General features: G+C 52.6%; 1 protein-coding gene across 2 annotated transcripts; it reads left to right on the top strand.

Moving 5' to 3' along the window:
* Window positions 1-1,393: 1,393 nt before the first annotated feature.
* On the top strand, window positions 1,394-22,155 carry ISM2 (isthmin 2). Of its 2 annotated transcripts, none has more exons than XM_069016014.1 (6): window positions 1,394-1,550; window positions 15,645-15,905; window positions 16,400-16,772; window positions 17,567-17,707; window positions 18,228-18,305; window positions 18,776-22,155. In XM_069016014.1, the coding sequence occupies exons 1-6, from the start codon at window positions 1,410-1,412 to the stop codon at window positions 19,291-19,293; spliced, it is 1,512 nt and encodes a 503-aa protein (XP_068872115.1). In that variant the 5' UTR covers window positions 1,394-1,409; the 3' UTR covers window positions 19,294-22,155. The 2 variants fall into 2 exon arrangements, with proteins under 2 accessions (XP_068872115.1, XP_068872116.1); XM_069016015.1 differs by lacking the exon at window positions 1,394-1,550 and adding an exon at window positions 11,417-11,481.

Below are 22,155 nucleotides of genomic sequence, written 5' to 3'. Positions count from 1 at the left end.
TCAGTGTCCTTCCCTAAAAATTTTTTTCATAATCCTTTCCCTAATTTTGTTCACAGGCTCATGAACGCCTGTGGAGATCCTGGAAAAGGTATTCTCTAGACCCCAAGTAAACAGCCACTCCACGTTTCCAAGAGGCCTTAAGGACTGGATAAGGTGCTGCCGGCCCAGAAGAGAGCAGATCATGGAATAAAGACTTTTTTTGAGCGGTAGAAACTCTCCCGCAATTCGGGAACAGCCAGGGCTTTCACCGGGGAGCACAGAGCCCCGTTTCTGCCTCTCGCGGGCCGGCCCCGGGACGGGGGAGCCCGTCCCTCCCACCCGCAGAGCGGCCCCAGCCCTGGCGCTCGGAGGAATGGGGAAAGGGGCGGCTTTTGCAAGCTCTTTTCCCCGGGGGCGCGGCGGGAGGCTCGGAGCCCCCTGCCCGACCGCGTCCCTGCTCCCGCCCCTCCGTCCAGGGCACCTCCATCCTCCCGCCTCGTGCGGCCGGGCCGCAGCCGCCGGGGCCCGCGGCCGCCCCGCCCCGCCGGGAGGGCGCTGCAGCGGCGGGGCTGCCCCGGCGGGAAGCACCCGGTGCCGCGGAGCTTGTGCGAGGCCGGCGCCGCCGAGGCGCGGAACAAAGAGCCCCGGGCCGGCCTCGCCGGAGGGGCAGCGCCCTGCGGGCACCGCCGGGTGGAGGGGGCGGTGGCCGCCCCGGCCATGCAGCTGCCGGGAGGGGAGGAGCGGAGCGGGCGGTGGCGCCCCGGAGGGGGCAGCGCCCGGAGGGAGAGGGGGGAGGTCTGGCAGTGCCGGCAGCCTCCGAGCGGGGCAGGGGCGCGGCGGAGCCGTGCCCGGGGCCGGCAGCCGCGGCGGTCGCCCGGGAGGGGCTGGAGCGCGTTTCATGCGAGTAGGAGCCTCTCCCCGCCGAGCGGCCTCCCGTCCGCCCTCCGGTGCCCGGCGTTGCCGGCAGAGCCGCAGCAGCACCGGGGAGTGACTCGGCGAGGGGAGGAGAAGAGGAGGAAAAGAAATCGGATTGCCGAAAGGATTAGGAAGTGGGGTGGGGAGGCGAAGCTCTCTCCCTCCCTCCCTCCCCGCACACATTTGTGAAGCTTTTCAGAGTTATCCTTCAGCATCAGTGGTACCGGCAGGCGAGCCCGGGGGAGCCGCGACAGTGGAAGGTGCTCGGCAAACTGCAAGAGCGATCAGAGGGAGCTGAGTGGCCGGGGCCGGCGGACCCTACCCCTGCGCTTACCCCGGCCCCTGCCCGCGCCCGCGGGGCACCGCACTTCCCGGCTCCGGTGGGTTTTATAATTTTTTTTTTTTTTTTTTTTTTTACCGCTCCTCTCGGCGGACAGGATTTGGAGCATTAAGGGCGGGCGTGCTGCCGGACCGCCTGCCCTGAACGTGCGAGGCGGAGAGAGAGGAAGGGAGAGATGCCTCTGATTAGAGGGAAAGTCGTGCTCATCCTCGGATTCGTCTTCCTGACAACTTTCCTGGCCGCGGTGAGAGGACTACCCGTGAGGGGGAAACAGCGCAGCAATAGCCCGAAGGAGAGGAGCTCCAGGCTGGCGGAGGTAGGGCGATCTTTGGGGAAATACAGAGAGCCAGGAGGGTGCTAGGGCGAGCTCTTCTTCAGCCTCTGCACCCCCTCCCGTGCCCGGGAAAGCTGAGGGGTACAGCCGGTCACCTGGGTGGTCACTGGGGCTCTCTCGGAGGTGGTTGTGCATCTCGGACGGGAGCAGCATCCAACACGTGTCCCGCGGCTCGGCCGCCCAGAGCTCCGGGGAGAGAAGCAGCAGCGGGGAGAAGCAGGGTTTGGGGGCCCCCTCTTATGGGCTGTTTCCTCACTCGCTGAGGGGCAGAGCCCTTTCCCGGCCTGCGGGATTCTTGGGCAGCCTCAGGTCTTCACACTGCACAGAGGCTGAAGGACAGGGGATGCTTTAGGTTTGCTGAACTCGGGGCCGAGTGCCGTGACCCGCTGCCCGGGAAGATCCATTGCCCCCGGCGCCCAGCATCCCAGGTGGGAGAGGGGTCCGGCTGCAGTCAAAGTAGCAGTTGGTGCCTTGCCAGGAATGCCAACTCTCCTCTACCAGAAACCTAAGACACGATGGATTTCAGCCACCATCTCTCCTCCCCTCCCCGCCGAAACGCCCCTGGGGCAGGTTCCGGAGCGGCCACGCTCTCTTCTCATGCCGACGACCTCCGCCTCCGCAGTGCCCCACGGGGCAGGCGGCCTTGGGAGCCCCGCGGCCGGGAGGGGGATGTTCTGGGGCTGCCTGGGTGCCGGACCCTGTGCCGCGCTCGCTGCCGAGCGCGGTTTGTGAAAGGGGAGACTTCAGCAGGCAATGAGGGTCCAGTCAGACTGGGAGCCAACTGGTGGGACCTGATGGGGATGACAGGAATGGAATGGGAAAGAAACTACCGGGAGAGCGGGTGGTAAGAAAGACTCTTGGATGGTTAAAACAAGCTGTTTCCATCTTGAAATTGTTCTCTGGAGGAAAAGTCATTCAGCCATCAGAGCTGTGTTCAAAAAGTGCTCTCTCAAAGAATGCTACTGCTAAAACTAGGTGGAAAGGAATGATTGAGAAAGGTGGCGATAGGAGGAGTTTGAGCAGGACAGGGTCAGAGCAGCTCAGTCCTCGCTGGCGATACACAGGAGTATGGAAAGCAACAGGTTTGATCTTCAGTGTCAGTCAGATTGGCAGAGGAGGTGCGAAGTGATGGGAATATACTTTATTGCTAGTTAATGCCAAAACAGGGTCTGATCTGTGGAGGAGTCATGCTGGCAGCTCCTGTCGGATGCACTAAACTCCATGCCAGCATGAAGTTCAGGGCACAAGTGTGAGAAGGGAATCTGCCACATGAAATGCTTGGCTAAGGGGCAAGAGAAGGCCAAGTACTTTGCATCCAGCCAAATACCACTAGTCAAGCCTGGTGATGGTTTTGAGTGGCGTGTGGACTGAGCAGATGCAAGAACTGCTGGGGATGATGTGCTGTAGTGCTGGTAATACCATGTTGGTGCTGATCTTTGCTAGTGAAACTTCAACCATAGATGTAGATGCTGCTTCAGTTGCCAGACAAATGCCAGGCAGAGTGCCCTCAGGCTCTGGCTGCAGAGGGAGTAGGGATTTACACTTGAAATCCAGGAAGGTATTGCACCCCTGTGGCAGGGAGCAAGGGTAGGGACAAGCCGTCTGTTAGGAAGTTGTGCACGTCCCCACCACGGGACCCTGCGGCACAGTCTCAGGCTCCTTTTTATCTGACATCTAAAATACACGGGAGAGCGTGTGAGCTGCTGTCAGTCGCGGTTTGTGAATGGCTGTGAATGGGGAGCGTTGTGCGGCCAGCCAAAGATCACATTCGGCACTTAAACAGCGCGGCCTGTGTCCCCGGGACCTTTGCTTCTTGCAGAAATACAAACATACAACAAGGTTATAGGCAAAGGTTTGAGGGTGGAGGTTAGGAGCAAGGAGGAAGTTGAAGAATGGATTCCTCTGGGAGTCTGGCGGTGCTCCTGTGCTCACCCTGCATCCCTCAGAGTACTGGTGGCACACTTCTCATGGCAGCGAGGAAGCAGTAGGTAATCGCATATGTCTTTTAGCTGCGTTTTGGGATGAAATCCTCTGTTTCTGGTGCATGCAGGGGACAATTTAGAGTAGTCATGCCCAGCTGTTTGAACTAAAGCAGAGAGCACAAGCGCAGCAGCATGGTGGTTAAAAAAAATCCAGAGTGATTTTGGGTCATACACACAGATGGTTCCTGTTGCAGCGTTGATACGTCCTGTCTCTATGGCAGCAGGGCAGCCACAGCTGGAGTATTGGTTACACTATGGGTAATGCCCTACAGATGTGGGTAGAATGAAGGGGGCTGTGAGGAGAAAAATAGAAATGACAGAGCAGAGCAGATAGACAATCGAAACCATTAAACAATTACATAACTTGGATTTATTTTAATTTAACAACTTCGTTTAAAGCAAATGTTTTTCCTTGGTTTAGAATTGAATGGGACTTTTTGTAATCTGTGCTGAGCCTTAGAGTTGCACTCCTATACTAAAATAATTTAGAAAAATTAAAACAAATAAGTTTTCCAGTAAATTTTTTGGCATAGAAAGTCTTCTTATTGTAGGAATGATGGAGAGAACACATGCTTTATTTTTAGGTGCTAGCCTTATCAGTGTGTCCAAAGTTCTGTACCCCAGTCAAGATCCATTATTTCCAGCATTACCAAAGGAGCAAGTACTTGCATTTACATTATCTCAGCAATGACACTGGTCAGCAAAGCTTTGCCTGAATTATACTGTGCTCAGCATAAGCAACAGATGTACTGAGAATATTTTGCTATTTCTTCAGTCTATTTGATTAGAAGTTGAAAAGGCAGAATGAGAAAGTTGAAAAGCAGTTTTCTTTCCAAACTGTGACTTAAATCTAACAAGAGAGGTACCTGCTCATTTGAAGGTTTGTTGGTGACGTTTGAGATGGCAGGTGGGTTCAGAAACAGCAGACAGGTGTACAGCAGGGGTTTTAGAAGGGCTTTTGCAGGCTGGATACATCATACTTTGATGTGGGCAGAAATGTGGCAGGATGGAGCACTGACCACTAAGTGGCTCTTCAGATTTGGGTAACTTAATAGTTGGAAAAGCTTGTGTCCCTTGTGGAGACAAGATACAGCTCATCACATCACTTAATAGTTTATTTATTTATGAAGTCGGGAGGTTTAAATGAAAAATATGTTTTGATAAACTCACTGGATTTCAAAATATTGGCTCCGAACATAGTTAATAGATGTTTGGATTCTTTCCAGCTGATACCAATGAATTCCGGTGTTCTCCTGGTAAACAGAAAACAGCCACAGTCCTAACATGCTGCAAATGTAAACGTTAGGAGTGATTAGATCTGTGTGAACCCACACAAGAGCTTCAGTAGTTGTGCACAGGAATAACAGTGCCAGCAGGAATGGTGATGGGGGTGTTGGAGCATCCTGGCACTGACAGGGTGAGGCAGAGCAAGCCCACAGTGTTTTATGGGGGGTCCAGCTCTGGTGGGTTTGGTGGGTGCTCTTTTGCAGGAGGGAACCACTCTGAGAGAGGGGCCCAAGAGTAACGTCAGCAAACTTCCCAAAGCACCCAGGGTGTTACTGCAGGGCTGGGACAGGGGTCAAATCCAGGCTGGAACTTGCTGTTGGATTTCCCCTGGTCTGAGGCTGTGAGCAAAGCAAATCTGGCATCTGCGATAAGAGATAATGGAAGGCAACAAAAGAAATATCAATCGTAACATAAAGGCTGAGTTGGCTGCAAATCAGTGGGTTTGTGCAGCACCTGATATGACTGGCTCCTGGCCCCTGAGAAATAAGGAAACAACTAACAACACAACACATTATTTACTGGTTAAACCAGGCAGTGAGAATAGCAGTGGGAAACTACATGTAAAACTGAAGGTCTACACCTGATTGAAAATCATTGCTAGCAGTCTTGATTGAAATCAAACTGCCCTGTGCATAAGGGCGTGAGAGTGCTTAAAAATCAAATGTATAGCAGTGATGTGATGCCTGGCTGGAGAGAGCAGACAGAGAGTGAAGGAGCTCCAAGGTGACATGGTGTGGCTGTCCTAGATAAGAAGAGTGAAAGAAATATCAGCTGGGCTTGAGTGGAGTTTGTCAGGAGACTGTTAAGTCGGGGTAGCCTTGTCATTTGGGAGCCTTGACACAGCCTAGACACATTGGTTTGGGGAGACCACTGGGGTGATGGGCTGCACAGGCACAGAGGTCTGCAGGAGCCTGCCCTGTGCCTCACCCCCAGCTCTTGCTCCCTCTTGACTCCTCTAGGGCTCTGGCCAAGGAGAGGATCTCAGTTTCCCTAGAGCGGTCCCACCCTCTCACGCTGCTGTGGATCCCCAGCTTGTGTTGTCACCCGTGTCCGCCGTGCGGGGAGCACCTTGCCGGGCTCCCGTCTCCTCGGGAGAGCCCCGCTGGGGTACGAGTGGACAGCTGGGTCGGTGCTGGCTGCCTGCGCAGCCAGATCCCCGCCGCCACTGCGGGCTGTGTCAGTAGCAGAGTCATTTTGCCTGAGGATGTGCTTTTTACCTTTTCATTTCTTCAGCAATTAAGCGTTCTTGTCCCTGGCTTTGTCCTTGGCGGAGGTCGGATTTGTGGGTACAAAACGTTCACTGAAGCATCCTTCCGCTCTGAAAGGGGCTCTTTGTGCGCAGGGAGGTACTTCGCCCTTTGTAGCAAATTTCCTTTTGAGAAGTGCCAAATTATCTTAGTCAACACAGTTGAAAACCCTCCCGCCCTGGGGCTGAGACAGCAGCAGAAACAAAGGAGAGCCGGGTGTAGGGAAGCTGCCCAACAAGGGGGCTTCTTCCATTTTCACTGCACAAATAGGTCTGCTGCGTTCCCATTGTTATAATCAAAGGGGTTCCTGTAAAAGGCACATGTAAGGGGAAGAGATTAGGCATAAATCGCCCAACAGGGTATTGCCCTGCACTCTCTCTGGGTTCCCAAAACTGTCTGACTCAGTGCAGACCTTTTCCTCAAAAGACAGGCAAGCTGGGGGACTCATCCTGCCTCCAGCCATGATCTTTCCCAGACCAGTGGGATAGAGGGAGTGTTCTAGAGATTAATTCCCACTTTCCTCTTGTCAGTGTCTTAGGCACAGGGAGTGCACACTGGTCCACTGTAGCAGTAAGTACTCTTCCTCTCAGAGTAGTCCTCAAAACACGAAGCCTGATACTTCCCATAGGGAAGCCCGGGGATAGTCTGAGCTGCAGGCAGGCCCACAAGGTGTACCCGTGCTGTCCAGCTCCTTCAAAGCAAATGTTATCAGCCAGAGGCTCAGGTTTTGTATAATATACTGGAGCAAGGAAGAGATTGCAGCATATTTCAGTGTTGAATCGTTTTTGTTTCAGACAGAAGCTTGCAAAAGTGCAGTGTAAAGACTACTTTTTTGTTTGTTTGTTTTGGTAGAATGTTTTTGTAAGGAGCCTTCATTGGGCAGCCTGGTGCTTTTATGTGGTCAGCTGTAAATGTCAGCCTGCATGGTGTTGCTTCCAAGCAATTCCGTTGCTCCATGTTCCTTCTGTGTAGGGACTCCGGGGGCTTGTCTGAGAAGCTGTTTGAGATATGCTTTCATCTCAGTACTGAAGAGGTGAAGACAGCAAAAAAATGGTGACCTACCTGGCTCTGAGTTCTGGGCGGCCCTTGGCATGAAGGGCACCAATGCCTCTTGAGGTTCAGGTTGTTTAGTCTCCAGGGCAAGGATACAACTTCAAAGGGAACAAAATGCGGTAAATTGCTGCCTTCTGCTGTCCCTTAGCACCACAAGATGGGCACAAGGTAGAGACCTGGCTGCCGAAGGCCAGGAAACACCCATGCACGCAGGGAAGAGGTGGTGAGGCGTGGGTTTATCTTGGATTAGGAGCTGATGGTTGGCCTGCTCTGTCAGGGTCTTATCTAGCACTCAGGATTTGGGCTGCAGGGCAGGTGTTGGAACATGTCACTGCCACTATCACGCAGGGCTCAACTGGAGACTGGCACATGGCATGGGTACAGTGCCCTTCAGGTGAGCCGCCTTCCATCCCAGCCTTGGCAGCCCTAGCCTAGGGTGAGCAAGGCATCCCCAGCTCTTTCCCAGCAGCTGAGCCCCAGGGCCCTCCCGGCTGAGGAGGCACTATTTGCTGGATGGCCTGGAGGTGCTGTGGGAGGTGCCCCACGTGGAAAATCGATCTCTTTGCCTCCCTGGGGTGTCCTCTCTTCCTTACCACTTTAGCACTCCCTCCTGCTGCCCTCCCTGCCCTCACCTTCACCTGCAGCCATTCCCACAGAAGCCAAAATCACAAGGAATGCCAGCTGCACTGTGCCGTACCATGCAGCACCTCCATCGAGACAAGGTGTTGTACAGATGTCTTCATGTTAGCAGTTCCCATCACCTTCCCCTCTGGAGACAGTGTGGTTTTATTACATGCTAAGGCTGCTGGCTCCTTGAAAGTCAAAGCTGGCTAGGGAGAGGAGTTGAGCTTGACCCCAGGCTCGGGAGCTGCAGCCAAGCACCTGGGGCAGGGGCTGCTTGCTGAGCATCATCCCAGCTTTGCCTCTTCGGGAAGACAAGATGCAGCATCCCTGCCTGGATCCCTTCCTGTGCAGGGCATGGAGATGCTCCAAGTCTGGCTCAGGTGCCCATTTTGTCTGTTGTTGAAGGGATCCCTGATGGATTTGCATTTGTTTGGTTGGCTGCATTCCTTGTGCCGATGCTTGCACGGAGGGGCAGCCTGTGCACCCTGCGTGGGACAAGGGGAGCAGGTGCCCCCTGCACTCCCTCCTGCCCTGTGATCCCCTCCCTCACCTCTTCTAGCAGGCAGGAGGAGGCTGGTGTTGATCTGGTCCTGTCAGTTTCTACACCTGCTTTGCAATATTTGGGGTTTTCTTCCTTTTGCAGTTTTGCCTGGGCTGTGGCAGGTAGGGAAGCCACAGCTGGAGCAGTGGGAGAGTTACGGTGTGCAGACTAGCAAATGCAGATCATTAGCTGGAACAAGTTAATGGTTACTGAAGCACCTGGGCTTTAGAGCTGGAACAAGTTAGCAGCGACTCCCTCTGATGCATTAGGAGCTTATGTGTATTACTGCTCAACTATGTTAACAGAAACCATGTGCCCCAGCAAGAGCATTTGCCAGAGAACACCAGAGGGTGTGGATGTGTGTCTGTTCATCTCTCTGGGGGACCTCTCCATGCAGTCTCCTTTCTCCCATACCATGACTGCAGCAGAAGTCTCAAGATCTTCAAGTAATGGGTGCCTTGCCACCAGCTGGTGTCATTGCAGTAGGCACCACCCATCAAGAATTGTCCCTTGGGACCTGTGCACTTGGACAGAGTCTCTGGTGCAAGGACAGCCCCATCTGCTCTGCTGGGACGTATCAGCAGAGCCAACTGTATGCTCCAGCTTCTCCACTACAAGGCCTGTGTGGTTCATCTGTCTAGAAAGCAGACTAATCCCTCCTCCAGGGCAGGTGGGGAGGAAAAACTGAGCTGTAGTGAACCTTCTTGAGAGTCTTCTCCAAGTACGACATGGGAGACCCACATGTATCCTGCCTTGCTGGAGGCTACCTGAGGAGCAGGTCATTTTCTTTGTCTGCAGAATGGGAGTTTTGCAGACAAAGAATTTTGTCTCAGTGATAAAGAGAGAAAAGATATTTATGGTAGAGAAGCATCTGCCAGTGAAACGATCTGCATGAGGAGGGCAACAGTGTGGCATGGTGAGGTGAAAGGCCACAAGGCTGCTACTTTTCCTCCTTGTGTCACAAGTGACCTGGGGTGGGAGGATGCCATGGGCAAATTACTCATGAACACACCCACAGGAGAGCCGACTGCAATGAGAAGGCCTGGGCTGTGCCAATGGGATGCATGGTGAGGAGCATTCTCAGTAGCCTGGGCAACCTCCTCATTTCTGGTCTTGCACAAAGTCAGCTATGCTGTGTCCTTGCTCCTCATGGTGCTGCGTGCTGCTGCTTCTCTGTGCTGTGGTGTCTTCTGCTCCAGGGCTGGCTCTGCCTCAGGGGCAACTGAGTCACCGACCTTGGAAAGAGTTTTGAGATTACAGTTGTTGCAACTGTGAGACATGAAAATAAATGTGAAACATGAGGAGGCCTTTGATGCTGCCTCCTGCAGCTCCCTATCCAAGACAGTTGGGATGAAGCTAGTTAGAAAAGAAAGTGATACCATATGATCTAAAGTATTTTGATAACTGCATGAAAATTATAATCATGAGGGCGTAATAATTATCTGCACAGCCTACAGTTTGCTGCTGGCTCCTGCTGGCGTGTCGTAAACAGGATCTGCCCATGTAAGTGCGATAACCAAGTGCCTTGTCTGTTCTGTAAGCACTTGTAGAACTCTCCTAAAACCTAAAGGGAGTGTTTACTAAAAGAAAAGAACAAGCCAACAAAAACAAACAAACAAACCAATAACCCCCCCCTCCCAGCACCCATGTACGTTGATCCTGAGGTGCACCGGATAGTACAGCAGTTGGGAAGTCATGGCTCTGCTCTTCACCTGTGCCACAGCCCCTTTGCAGGCAGGAGTGTAACCCAGGGCACAAGAAGAGGGAGGCAACTGGAGGTGTTAATTTCTTTAAATTACCTCTGGCAGATCTTCCAGAGCTCACATGTCAAAATCCTGAGTGATAGCTCCTGCTAAGCCACCTGCCTATAAGTCTAAATGTGTTGTGTCTGATGACTGGGGTTGTGGCTCAGAAGGTCTTAAAGACAGTAGCAGGAACTGAGCAGCATCTTTGCATTCCCTGTTATCTCGTAGGTACCCACCCAGCTCTTGACACCGCTAGGAGCTGCTGTGCTCTGTCACGGCTCTGGGAAATCCCTTAAGTGGGTGATGAGCTGATGGCTGGCAGAGGTCACTTGCCTAATGTGTGTCCCATGAATTTTCCATCTGGCTGAAAGACTGCCAGTGGACAGGTTATGTGCTGGTGGATGGGTTATGAGCCAGGAGGATCAAACTACAGCCCTCAGGAGGCTACAGTGGTTTCAGCTGGCTGGGCTAAAAAAGCCCTTATTTGAGCAGTGCCTCATAGAGGAGAAAGCATGCACTATGGGAAGGAGGCATCATGGCACACTGCATTTGTTCCTGGTGATTACCCTGCTGTTCAACCTTACTTTATTTTAAAGAGACAACAGTGTTACCTGTTAGCAGTAGAAGAACCTTCCTTTCTCCTAGTCCCACCAGCAAAAATTGTCATGAGCCTTTCTGCAAACTGCAGCCCCAGAGCTAACCCCAGACATGCTGGGCTTCCTTCTAATGCAACCAACCAGCCTTCTCTACTTCCATAGCTTTATAGTATGGCTTTATAGTAAAATCCTGCTCTGGAGTTATTCCTGCCCAGTTTCAATCCAAAGATGTATTTTTTTAATACTTCCTCCAGATCCTTGCAGCTCATTTAGGTAAATATAAAAAGAAAAGTTTGATGGTAAAAAAAAAAAAAAAAAGAAAAAAATTTGTACTTGACTAATTTATAAGTGGGCAAGTTTGCAACAGACTGCAGGACAGATTTTAAAATAATGTTGGAGAGAGCTTGGGGGAAAGAGAAGGAAGGTCTATTCAGGAAAAGATCAATAGTTCTTCTCGTGGTTTCTTGTTTCAATACAGCATAGTAAAACTGTTCAAAGGAAACCTAACACAAGCAGTAATGATTAAGCAACAAAAGCGCCCATTCCTTATAATTATAGCTCAGTGTGAGACCGGCCTTTAGCAAATACGTCATTTTCCTCACTGCAGTGTTAACAAGCCCAAAGCACAGCCTGAATGTTGCCTCTGATCTGACTGCTGTGTGCACAGGTTTCTTTGGTTCAAGTTGAATGAGTTTATGTGCTCTATAATTGGCTTGGGATAGGTGTGGTTAGAAGCTGCATCCTCTGAGCTTGTGCTATGCTGGTGACTTGCTTGCTCCACTGGCTGCTGATGCACAAGCTCCAGCAGTGCTTTGCTGCCAGAGGAGTTCTCTCAAAGGTACTTGGATTGGCTTAACCCCATGATGAGGGGCAGCTCTGCTCAGCAGTGTATGTAGTTACAAAGAGCACTGCTGTTGGGTGCTCTGGCAACTTGAGATGCCTACAGAGATGCTGAGGAATGTGCTGGAGGGACAAGTACCTGTGGTTGTGTTAAGTGGCAGTGTAGTGGTGTTCCTGGTTGCCGAAGTGCAGTACAGCACAGGAACTAGTCTGTTGATGTTTTCAGATTTTAAACTGCTGTAGGATCTGAAATGTCATGTCTAATAATTTTTAGTTAAGAGCTGCAGCACATGAACATTGGTCATTTGCTTTCTTAACCTTAGAGACATTTCTAAGGCTTTCAAAGCCTTAGAGACATTTCTAGCAAAATCACAAATTTTAAGAGCAGAAGAAATTACTAGAGCCTTGAATTTCTTCCCTAGTGCAGTTGCAGTATTCATGTTGAGCCCAGTGATGTGGGTTTGACAGTCTCCACGAGATAAGTTGTCATTTTTCTTGTTAATTGTTCCTGTGGTTAATTACCTATGGCATTAAAAGCCTGATCCTTATTCCTCAGTTAAATTTGTCTGGCTTTGACTTGGGCACATTGTTTCCTATTATGTGTTTCTGTTCTGGATTATAGAGTCTCTGGTGCCTGATGGATTACTGCCTTAAAGAACTGGAAAACCAAGTCATTGCTTTCTTTTTTCAGCATGACAAACAAATTGAATTGTACAAGTTTTTCACTCAAAAAGTCTTTCCATCCTGTGAAATGTTTTTGTGGCTGCTCTCTTCAACATCTCCAGATTTTGAAGCAATTCTAGTAGAGATGTATGGACTAGAAATGGAAAAATGTCAGCCTTTAGTCTCTGGAGCAATGATGTGTGGCCTTTTCCCACACCTTTTCCACACACCTTGTTGCCTGTGTTATGTACAAAGTAGGCATGACACCGGGGTGAATTGCTAACCGGTTACTTCCCCTTCCAAACATCTCCTCTAAGGTTGTGCCTCAGGGTGTTTAGGTGATCAGTCCTACATGTGGGAGAGCCTGGACTATGTGGGAAGGGCTCCTGGACTGGTAGGTAGGCAGGAGTGATCCAGTTTACAGCCTTCAGTCGAAATACTATCTTCACAAATGGAAAGTGCATGCTCTTTCCCGAGTGCTGCCCCAGAGTTTCTCTCAGGTTCCTGCCCTGGGAATCCTTATTCCCAGACAGGTAGGATATGCTGAGTGTATGCAGGAGCAGCTGTGGCAATTCCTTGTTCAGCATTTTCCTTTGCTTAGTGCTGGCTGGTCGCAGGAGAAGGCTGGAGCTCGGCTGCCAGACATTAATGGCTTCCCAGCACTGCACTCTGCTTCTGTGGGGTGGTAGCTAGTGTTCTTCCATGGTGGTGGAAGGAGAAGGGAGCTGCTGATGACCAGCTCTGCAATGGTTTGCAGCCTTTCTCCTGTGCTCTATAGAGATCAGTGGAATAGAGTGTTCCCTCTGGACAAGCAAAGTCTTCTCTTCCCTTAGCCCACTGCAGTGGCTTAGCTCCAGCCTTGATGGCTTTATCCAGCTGCTCCTTGGACAGTGCAGAGGAGAGGGTGGATGTCACACAGCAGGAGTGCAAACCTCAAGGGCAGCTGCTTGTGTGGCTGTCAGGGGACCCTTGATGACTTGGAGAAGACACATCTGATACCATAGATGCTCTGACCTGGAGGGAGCACTGGGCCTCCTAAGAGCTTGTTAAATCCATGGATTGATTGTCTGGGGCAGGGCACTGAGCCTTACTCAGGAGGGACATCTGATGCAGGGACAAATTTTAACCCAGCAAAGCTTCAGAGCAATGCAGACATTAACAGGAGGAAAGCGTTGGGTGGTACATTGTAGTCACCATTGCTGAAGGGCTCTGGGCCATCCAGGGCAGCCACCCCTGTCGTCCTTATGCCTCCAGAGTATCTGGGAGCTGAGGGAATTCTGTTTGCCCTGCAACACTCTTGCAGCCAGTTCCCCTGGAGCAGTTTTACATTTTCCCTGTGGGAACAGTACTCTGAATTTCTTGAGCTTGTTTGGGCGTAAAATCTGAATTAGTCATTGAGTGTAAATTTGGAGACTTTGAGTCTGTTCCTGGCTTGTTTGCTCTGGTGTCCTTGGGTGAGCTCAGATCTTGTTGCTAAGAGGAGACCTCCCTTTCCATGTGTATTAAATTTGGGTTGCCTGTGAAGTGAGCTTACCTGGCCCAACAAGCTCTTGGCAAATTGGGCAGGAACGCCAGCCTTGCAGGGCTGTTGCCAGTCTCCTGTGCAGGGGTTGTGTTGGGCATGTGCAGCTGGCAGCAAACCCAGCACCAGCAGGCAGTGTCATGCAGCCAGCACTGGGATATGGCTAGGTTCGCCCGCTCAGCCCCTCTTGCTATTTTTGTTCCACCTGGGCTCCTTGCTGCCTGCCAAGGAGTCCTGGGGCATGACAGGAGACTTAGCAAGGGGCTAAGGCCCTGGGAGATGGGCTGAGACAGAGCCAGTTATCATTCCCATGCATCCTTCCCAAAACCTTTGTGGTTTGGATGGGGACAGAGGGCGCTTGGAGGGGAAGGTGCATGCAGGGGGGTGTTTTTGTTCAGGTTTGCTACCAGCAGTGCCACAGGAGCCCTCCAGGCCAGGGAGAGGGGCAAGCCCTAAACTCTCTCTCTGGGCAGCACAGGTTCTCTCCTCTCTGCAGCCCTCTCTCCTCCAGGCCCATCTGGTGAAGTCTGTCACTGGCCCTTCCCTGCGTTCAGCCTGCTCTGGGCAGCAGCCAAGGGACCAGCAGTGTCCCTGCTGCTCTTTTCCCTCCCCCGGGGATGGAGGGATCACGGGCTTTGATGTACAGGGACAGGGCTCGGGACAGGCTGTGTGCGCTCATGAGAGTCTGGCTAGGCTCCAGCTGCCTTTGAAGTGCTCCAGTGATCAGGATGAAAGGGAGGGGAGTCCTTCCCCAAACCATCTGGCTCTAATTGCAGGTAGAAATGCCTCTCTGCGTCCCCCCCGCCCGGCGCCGTGGGGAGGGGGCACTCCATGCTCTTCGTTAATCCCACGGCTCTCGACTGGGCTGACGCGAAGGGTGAGAGCTTGGGAACAAAAGGGGGTTTCAGCTGGGCAGCCAGAAATAGGCAGCCGCTGGCGGAGATGCTGGGAGTTCGGGCACCTCTGCTCCCAGCCTTGAGCTGCGGGGCCCTGCAGACCTTCCCAAGGACGCCCGTGCCGCGGGGGGGGCTTTGCCAGTTGTTCCCATCTCGGGTTTCTCGGGCACACTGGAGCCTGCTGGCCCCTTGAGTCACGCTCTTTCGTGCCAGTGCGCACCGAGTGCGGGACGAGGAACGTGGGAACTCAGAGCGGGCGCAGTCATTTGGCAGCATTTGCTGGCCGCCTCCCTGGCCCCCTGGATGGCTGGTGCTGCCTCTCCGGCAAGGCTCCCTGCCTGCTGCTGCTGCTCCTCCTGGGACTGGAGGGCTGGCTGTGAAATGCCATGTGCCCCTGGAATGGCAGCAGCACTTAGGGCCTTTGGCAGCACTCCTAAGTGAGTTTTGTTGACTTGTTTGGCTGGGCATCTTCCCTTTCCCGAAGAGCTAAAGGTAGCTGGGTTATATCTACCAGCAGTTTCTTTCACTCTTTGTGGTAGCCTTTGGGCACCATCAGAAATCTCAATTAAACCTGTGTTGCTTGAAGTCATCTGCCCTAATACCAATACCACAGAACTATTTATTTGGGTGAGGTTTTCCCCTTTGTCATAAAGCCCTTGTTGTAAACTTTTTATATAAATATATAAAATTATTAAACTTGAGCTGCGGTAACTCTGTGACCAGAAGCAGCCCTTGCTGTTAACGCATTTCCAGGGACTGAGAAATAGCCAAAAAGGGAGAGTGAGAACTGGAAAGCCAGGCGAGATGGGCAGTGGGATGGCAGAGAGGGTGGTCATGGGGTTGGGCAGTACCAGTCTGAATAGACCTGTAAGTTCAGATGCAGCGGGACTGAGCGCTGGCACAGCACAGGGCACTTGGTATTAACTTGATTGATTAACATGTTAATTGCTATCTTGATGCTGCAATAAGATGGGGTGGAGGAACTGTTTGGGGCAGACCCGTCCTTGCAGGGCAGCAGTTTGCTCCGTGCCCTGCACTGCCACCCTCAAGAGATACTCTCTCTGCCTCTTCCCTCTCTAGGTCTCGGCATCATCCAGCCCCCGTTCGGCAGGAGATGAGGAGCTGCCACCATCGGGCAAGGCGCGGGGGCTGAGGCGGAGTGGGCAGGCTGGCCCGCGGCGGCACAGGCGCAGAGGGGTGGCTCAGCAGCCTGCCAGGAGCCCAGCGCTGCCCCAGCCCAGTGGTGCTGGCCAGGAGGAGAGCCTGCCATTCATGCTGGACCTGCAGAACTTGCCAGGGCTGGCCAATGTGGACCTGAGTGCCCAGAACCCCAACATCCAGGTGGGGAGTGGGTCTGAGAAGGCCACAGGGAGTGTGCGTGAGCACTGTGGTGAAAGTGGTGTTCTCCAGACTCAATTGGTTCCTTAAGAGAAAGGATCTCATGAGCAGGGTCTGTGTGGCCACTGTCACCTGTTTTTTTGGTGACTACCAGCTGCAAATAGCTGGCATGGAGAAGGTCCTTGACTGAGGAATTTGCTCACAGCCTTTTCCCTGGCCCCCCCAGTCCCTCTCCACAGAGCAGGAGCAAACTATGTGGGTGACCCCTCAGTTTCTGAGGGTGGTGTTGGCCCCTTTGGGTGACCACCAGCCACCCTGTGCTTCCCGCTCTGTCCATGCTCAGTCCCTCTGGATGAGAGGAGACCATTTGCGCTCCTCATACGGTCCTGCAGCCCAGAGTGTCTCTGGCCTCTTGGGCTAGGAACCAGTGCATGGTCTGGTAGGCCTGCCCAAGGGCTGTGCCCCAGCTCACTGCCTTGCCTTATATTGCCCGCCAGGTGACCATTGAAGTGGTGGATGATCCTCAGGCTGAGATGGAGATGGACTTGCTGAAGGAGACAAGCAATGACTGGTCTCTGACATCCTCTGAGTGGTTGTCTCACAAGGACCTGTTCTGGCCCCTCTTCTGGGAATACACTGACCCTGCTGAGGGGGACGAGGAGGAGGAAGATGAAGAGGAGGAGGAAGAGGAGGAAGAGGATGACAACCTGGATGTGGGGGACAGGGAGGAAGAAGAGGATGATGATGAAGAGGAAGATTACACAACAGAGTATGAGGAGGAGGAGTCCATGCTCAGTGGAGTAGGAGGTAACTGGGACCAGCGATGGCCTGGGCAGAAGAACTGGATCTTTAAAGAAAAATACAATTACGGTGAGTTCTCTTGGCATGTGCAGCTGTCCTGCAGACCAGCACTGCCCTCCCCTGTCCTGCCTGGCCCACAGCCCTGCACCAGCGATCACAGCACGCTGGTGCTCAGCTCTTCCTTACAAAATAAGCCAGCGTGCCAAGGAGCAAGGCCAGCACTCAGCTGGGGCTGCCAGCAGACATGCCAGTGTCCTGGCGGGAATTGCCCTTGCATGTAATCACACTGGAGCATGGGCTCTAGCGAAGGCATGCTCACATGAGAAATACAGTGCAAATGTTTTATGACAAGTGCTGCTGCCATTGACTCAGGTCCCTGTAGTGACATCAGTGCCAGAAGCCTTTTCCACAGACCTGGGTGCCCCCCAAGAGAGGAGCTGCAGAGGGCTAGATGGCAGATGGGCCAGGGCACCTCAGCAGCTCCCTCCTGCAGCTTCTTGGCCATGACTTCAAAACCAGCCAACCTTTGCTAACACATGATGATGCTTCAGCATCATGGCCAGTGTGTTGTGCAGGTTTGGTGAGGATCAGGATGGGCAGCAATACCTGTTTGGGTTGGTATGAATGGAAGCAAAGCTGTGAGAATGAGAGCTTTTGCTCAGGGATGCTTCCCTGGGGTTGGCAGCGAGGATGGGGTTGGCCCTTGGCATTGCATGGCTGGGCACTTCCCTGTGCCCCAGGCAGCACTGTTCCTGTCAGGGATGGAGACAGAGCTGCGGGAGGTCCCAGGTGGCTGTTGTCTCCCCTCCTGCTAAAGTTTTGCTGAGGTCCATCACTCTCTGCGTCTTCCCTGCCATGTACAGACTATGAAGACGAGGAGGAGTGGAGCCCATGGTCCCCTTGCAGCATCACCTGTGGCCGTGGCAACCAGAAGAGGACCCGGTCCTGTGGCTATGCCTGCACAGCGACTGAGTCGAGGACCTGCGATCTGACACGCTGCCCTGGTGAGCCCCTGGCCATATCAGTCCTTGGGGACTGTCTGATTGACTTTGATGTGGGCTGGTTCCCCACTGCTGCAGACTGGGCATTGCTCATGCTTCAAGAATTAGGTATGTTTGATGTGATCAGGGCTAATGACCATGGGGATTTGTTTCCACAAAGAAGCTATGATTGGGCTTCATGGCTCCCCAGGTAGTTGTGTGGGGCCCAGGTGTGGTAGAGCTGGCATCAGGCTTGGTGTGGGACTTCTAGCACTTCTCTCACACTGAGAGCTTGAAATCCTCTCCTGACATATTGAGAGCCAGCTCTATCCACTGGGATTTACATAACTAACAGCCTCAGACAGGTCCATTGGGCCAGTCTTCCTGCTGGCCCTTCCTTCCAAACACAGGGCCATGTTACCAAAGAAGTGGCAGGAGAGGGTCTGGGAGATGGATGGTGTCTGGTGCATGTACAGAGGAAAAAAACACCATTCCTCCTGGTGTTCAACCAGGCTCTTTGTTTTGGTTTTTTTTCTGTCTCAAGGAGCAGAAGGAGAAATGGTCTTCCCCACAGAGGAGACACCTTTCAAGAGCGACAACACCACAGAGCTGTTCAACTCAGGTCAGCCTCAGCCTCTGCCTTGCACTGGGGGCTTCAGTGACAGACCTTGGGAGGGTCATAGCTGGCTTGTGGGCAGGGCTCTGCCAAGGGGTCCTGTGTCTGGTGTCCAGACCTAAGCCACCCAAACCACTACATTGTGCAGGCTTCAGTGGTCATGCTGGGAAGCCCAGTTGCTCCCACAGCCCTGGTACAACACTGTCCTGCTTTATGGTTCACTGACTGAGGCCAGCCTGCCATGTGCCCTCTACTGTGAGGGAATGTTGCCAGCCTGGCCCCAGCACAAAACCCCTTCCCTCTGTCACTGCCTTGGGAGTGGAGCCTGGCTCCAGCTCATCCCAAGAGCCTGGCTGCTCCTGCCTGGTGGTTGCAGGCTCCACTGGTGGTGTTGGCATGGCTTCAGGCAAATGGCAGCTGGGTAAAGTGGGGTGCAGAATGTGCATGCCCTCACCCTTTTGGTACTCTCCCCCCAGAGGTGGACAGCTGTGAGAAGTGGCTGAACTGCAAGAGCGACTTCCTCACCAAGTACTTGAGCAAGGTGCTGACGGACCTGCCCAGCTGCCCCTGCTCCTACCCTCTGGAGGCCGTCTACAGTGCCGTCAACCTGCGGGATGAGCAGCAGGGCAAGAGCTTCCGATGGCGGGATGCCAGCGGCCCCAAGGAGCGCCTGGACATCTACAAGCCGACGGCACGCTTCTGCCTGCGCTCCATGCTCTCCCTTGACAGCACCACCCTGGCTGCCCAGCACTGCTGCTATGATGAGCACACCCGCCTCATCACCCGTGGCAAGGGGGCCGGTGTCCCCAACCTCATCAGCACCGAGTTCTCCCCGGAGCTGCACTACAAGGTGGACATGCTGCCCTGGATCCTCTGCAAGGGCGACTGGAGCCGGTATCACGCCATCCGGCCCCCCAACAATGGGCAACGGTGTGCTGACAACCCCACCGAGGAGGAGTACCTCTCCCAGCTGCAGGAGGCCAAGGAGTACTAGCCACAGCCACTCTCCAAGGTGCCACGACCACCACTGGTTTGCAGCCCTGCGCAGCCTGGCCAGCCCTGACCCTGCTCATGGGTCAGTGGTGCCAGGCAAAATGGGGAGGATGCGCCGTTTGTCTCATCCCCTCAGAGGGGTGTCTCAGTCCCCCTCCGATTTCTGAGGGTGCTGGAGGTCATTGTGGTGCAGTGCCTGCCATGCCACCCAGGGCAGTCCTGCAGTCCAGGTCTCCTGGCCTGGCATGTGGGGAGCAGCAGGGGCTGGGAGGTATGAAGGGAACAAGGGGCTGCTCCTGTCTGCTTTTATTCTCTATGACCTTTCAACACAGCCTGTAAGCTGAGCACAGGGTGAAGTGGGCTCAGCTCCTGCTGGCTTCACGCCACGTCTGAGGAGCTGCTGCAGGCATGGCTGCCTGCCCTTGTCTGTACACCTGCCCTGGCACATGCTGGTTTATGTTTGAAACTGGGGATAGGTGTTCCTGGAGAGTGCAGGGCTGTCCCAGCCACACATACAGAGCGGGGTCTCCCCTATTCTTGGGTTTGTGTGTGCACAGTTGGGAAGGAGCAGGGAAGGACTTAGCAGGGTCCATGGGTCCAGGGGAGGGGTTTGTGGGGCAGGAGGAGACTGGCTGCCTGGGCTTCTTTGGCAAGATTGCCTTGCCACCAGAGTTTCGGCTGCCACAGCTACATGTAGGTGGACCTCAGAGGAGGTCAGCATGGGGACATACCACCTGTGTGCATTTCAGCCCCTCTGCCTTGGTGCTTGGGGGGAGCAGGGTGGTAGCATCTGTGCAAGTCACAGCACTAGACCTCCACCAGTCCTTGGTCCCCTGGCAGTCCCCAGAAGGTCTCAGGAGCACCTGTGACACAGCCTCAAAGAAAGTCCTGTGTTTCCCACTCACAGCCCTGCCAGGGGCAGGAGGCACCTTGGCCACTGCTCATGGCATTGCTGGTGAGGAGCAAAAAGCACTGAGCCAAGCAAGACCCTGCTCCATGCTGTGTCTGCCCACATCCCCAGCTTCTCCATTCTGTGTCTGCCCAGGTCCCCAGCTGGAGGCAGCCCAGACAAACCGAGCCACGGATCCTCAGGCTCACTTCCAGGCCAGGCTCACAAGTGTGGCTCCAGAAGAGGAAGACACACACATGCTAATAATGTCAATACCTGGTGTCCACAGATCATGAATTGTGATGCTCTCTGTTGGCACTTTGGTCTTGCCTGGGTTTTATTTGGCTTTTCACAGGTCCATGGCAGTGTCTCACAGCATATTTTGGAGGCTTTTCTGCAGAGAAGCTAGGCTGAGCACCTTTGTCCCTGGACATTCAGTTGCTGAACTGGCAGAAAATTTATAGCTTTTATTTAACAAATTTGTTGCATCAGGGGAAATAAGTCAAGCACACATAAAGAAGAATGGAGTAATTTCTACACTAGAGGTTTCACACAAGGCTGCTAGCTACTCCGTGTACTTCTGCAGGGCACTGTTGAACCAAAAAACTGGTTGCAGAGGTCCTTTGTTGACCATCCTGTGCTATCTGTCCTGCTTACAGGAGCTTTCTCCAGCATCAGTGAGTATCCTTGGTCTGAAAGCTCTTTGGGGAATCTTTCGGGGGTGTCTTTGTATCTATGGAGTGTATGTTGATCCTTTTGCCTTGGTTACTGATAGAAGATTGCATCCTTGGTCATCCATACCTAAGACTTCTTAGCTGGTAAAACAAAAGTATTCATGAAATTGTCACTGAATTTTCTTACTCAACTATTATTACACCCCTGTATCCCTAGACTCTGGTTATGGGTTCTATCAAAATACAGGCAGACATCATCCATTTCCCAACTGCCATGCAGTCTGAGATGACCAGTGTTCTGTAAATGGTGAGAAGGAAGAGAACCAAATAAGCATGGATAGAGACCTAGACCCTGGAAAATTATCATGATCACTACACGTTCTCTAGCCCAGATGGTCATTCACTTGCTAGTTTCACACTAGCTCTGGCAAAGAGGTAGGTCATATAGAGGTGGTCAAGAGGGGGTGACAGTGATCTGGTGGCTTGGTTCTGGGAGCCAGGGAGCCTCAGCAAGAGACATGGAAGCAAACAAATTGAGCGGCTGAAGCCATGGAAGAATGAGCTTGTTAACAGCAGTCATTCAGCAGAGTGTATTTCCACTCCCATACCATATGCTATCATTAACATCATCAGATTCTCACAGGAGTTTATTTACCATCAGTGCAGACTTCTTAAAAGCAACGTCCTGTTCAATATGCCTAGTGTTCAGTATTGAACCACACATGGAAGCAGGACTTCTACAAACAGCCTTTCCTGAAGACTTGCAAAAGCTCAGCCAATTTGTTTGTTAGACTGGCTGCTCTCTAAGGAAGTGTTCTTACAATAAGAGTGTTACCCAGGATTTGTACCCTCCTCCTCTTTATACTGGCTATGTCAACCAGTCTAACCCCCAGAAAAAAACCTGTAATTTCTGTAATAACTGGAGTTCCTGTCCAAGGGCAGGTAGAAAAATTTATTGCGTTGATACCCCCCCATTCCCCACTACCCCCACAAAAGCTAGTTGAGAGCCAAGTAGCTGTTCTGCTTTGCTGCCTCTGTGGTTTGGACAATACAGACACAAACTGGAGCATGAGAAACAAGCAGTGTTGTTCTTCATACAAGCACCTTACACACTGTGAGGCTTTGCAGAACACCGTAAGAAAAGTAGGCATTAAGCAAGTGTTTATTTTTATATCTCGTCAAAGATTCTGTCCAGCCCACTGCTATTTAAGCGCTGAATCTCTAAGCTTTCACTCCTTAAGTTTATTGTGGTTTTTTATGTATAATATATATATAAAATGTCTTATTCCTACAAAATTTC

This window comes from Aphelocoma coerulescens, chromosome 5, assembly GCF_041296385.1.
Source record: "Aphelocoma coerulescens isolate FSJ_1873_10779 chromosome 5, UR_Acoe_1.0, whole genome shotgun sequence".
NCBI classification, from domain to species: domain Eukaryota; kingdom Metazoa; phylum Chordata; class Aves; order Passeriformes; family Corvidae; genus Aphelocoma; species Aphelocoma coerulescens.
The sequence above is the reverse complement of the archived record's forward strand: the minus strand, read 5'-3'. Positions and strand labels throughout refer to the sequence as shown.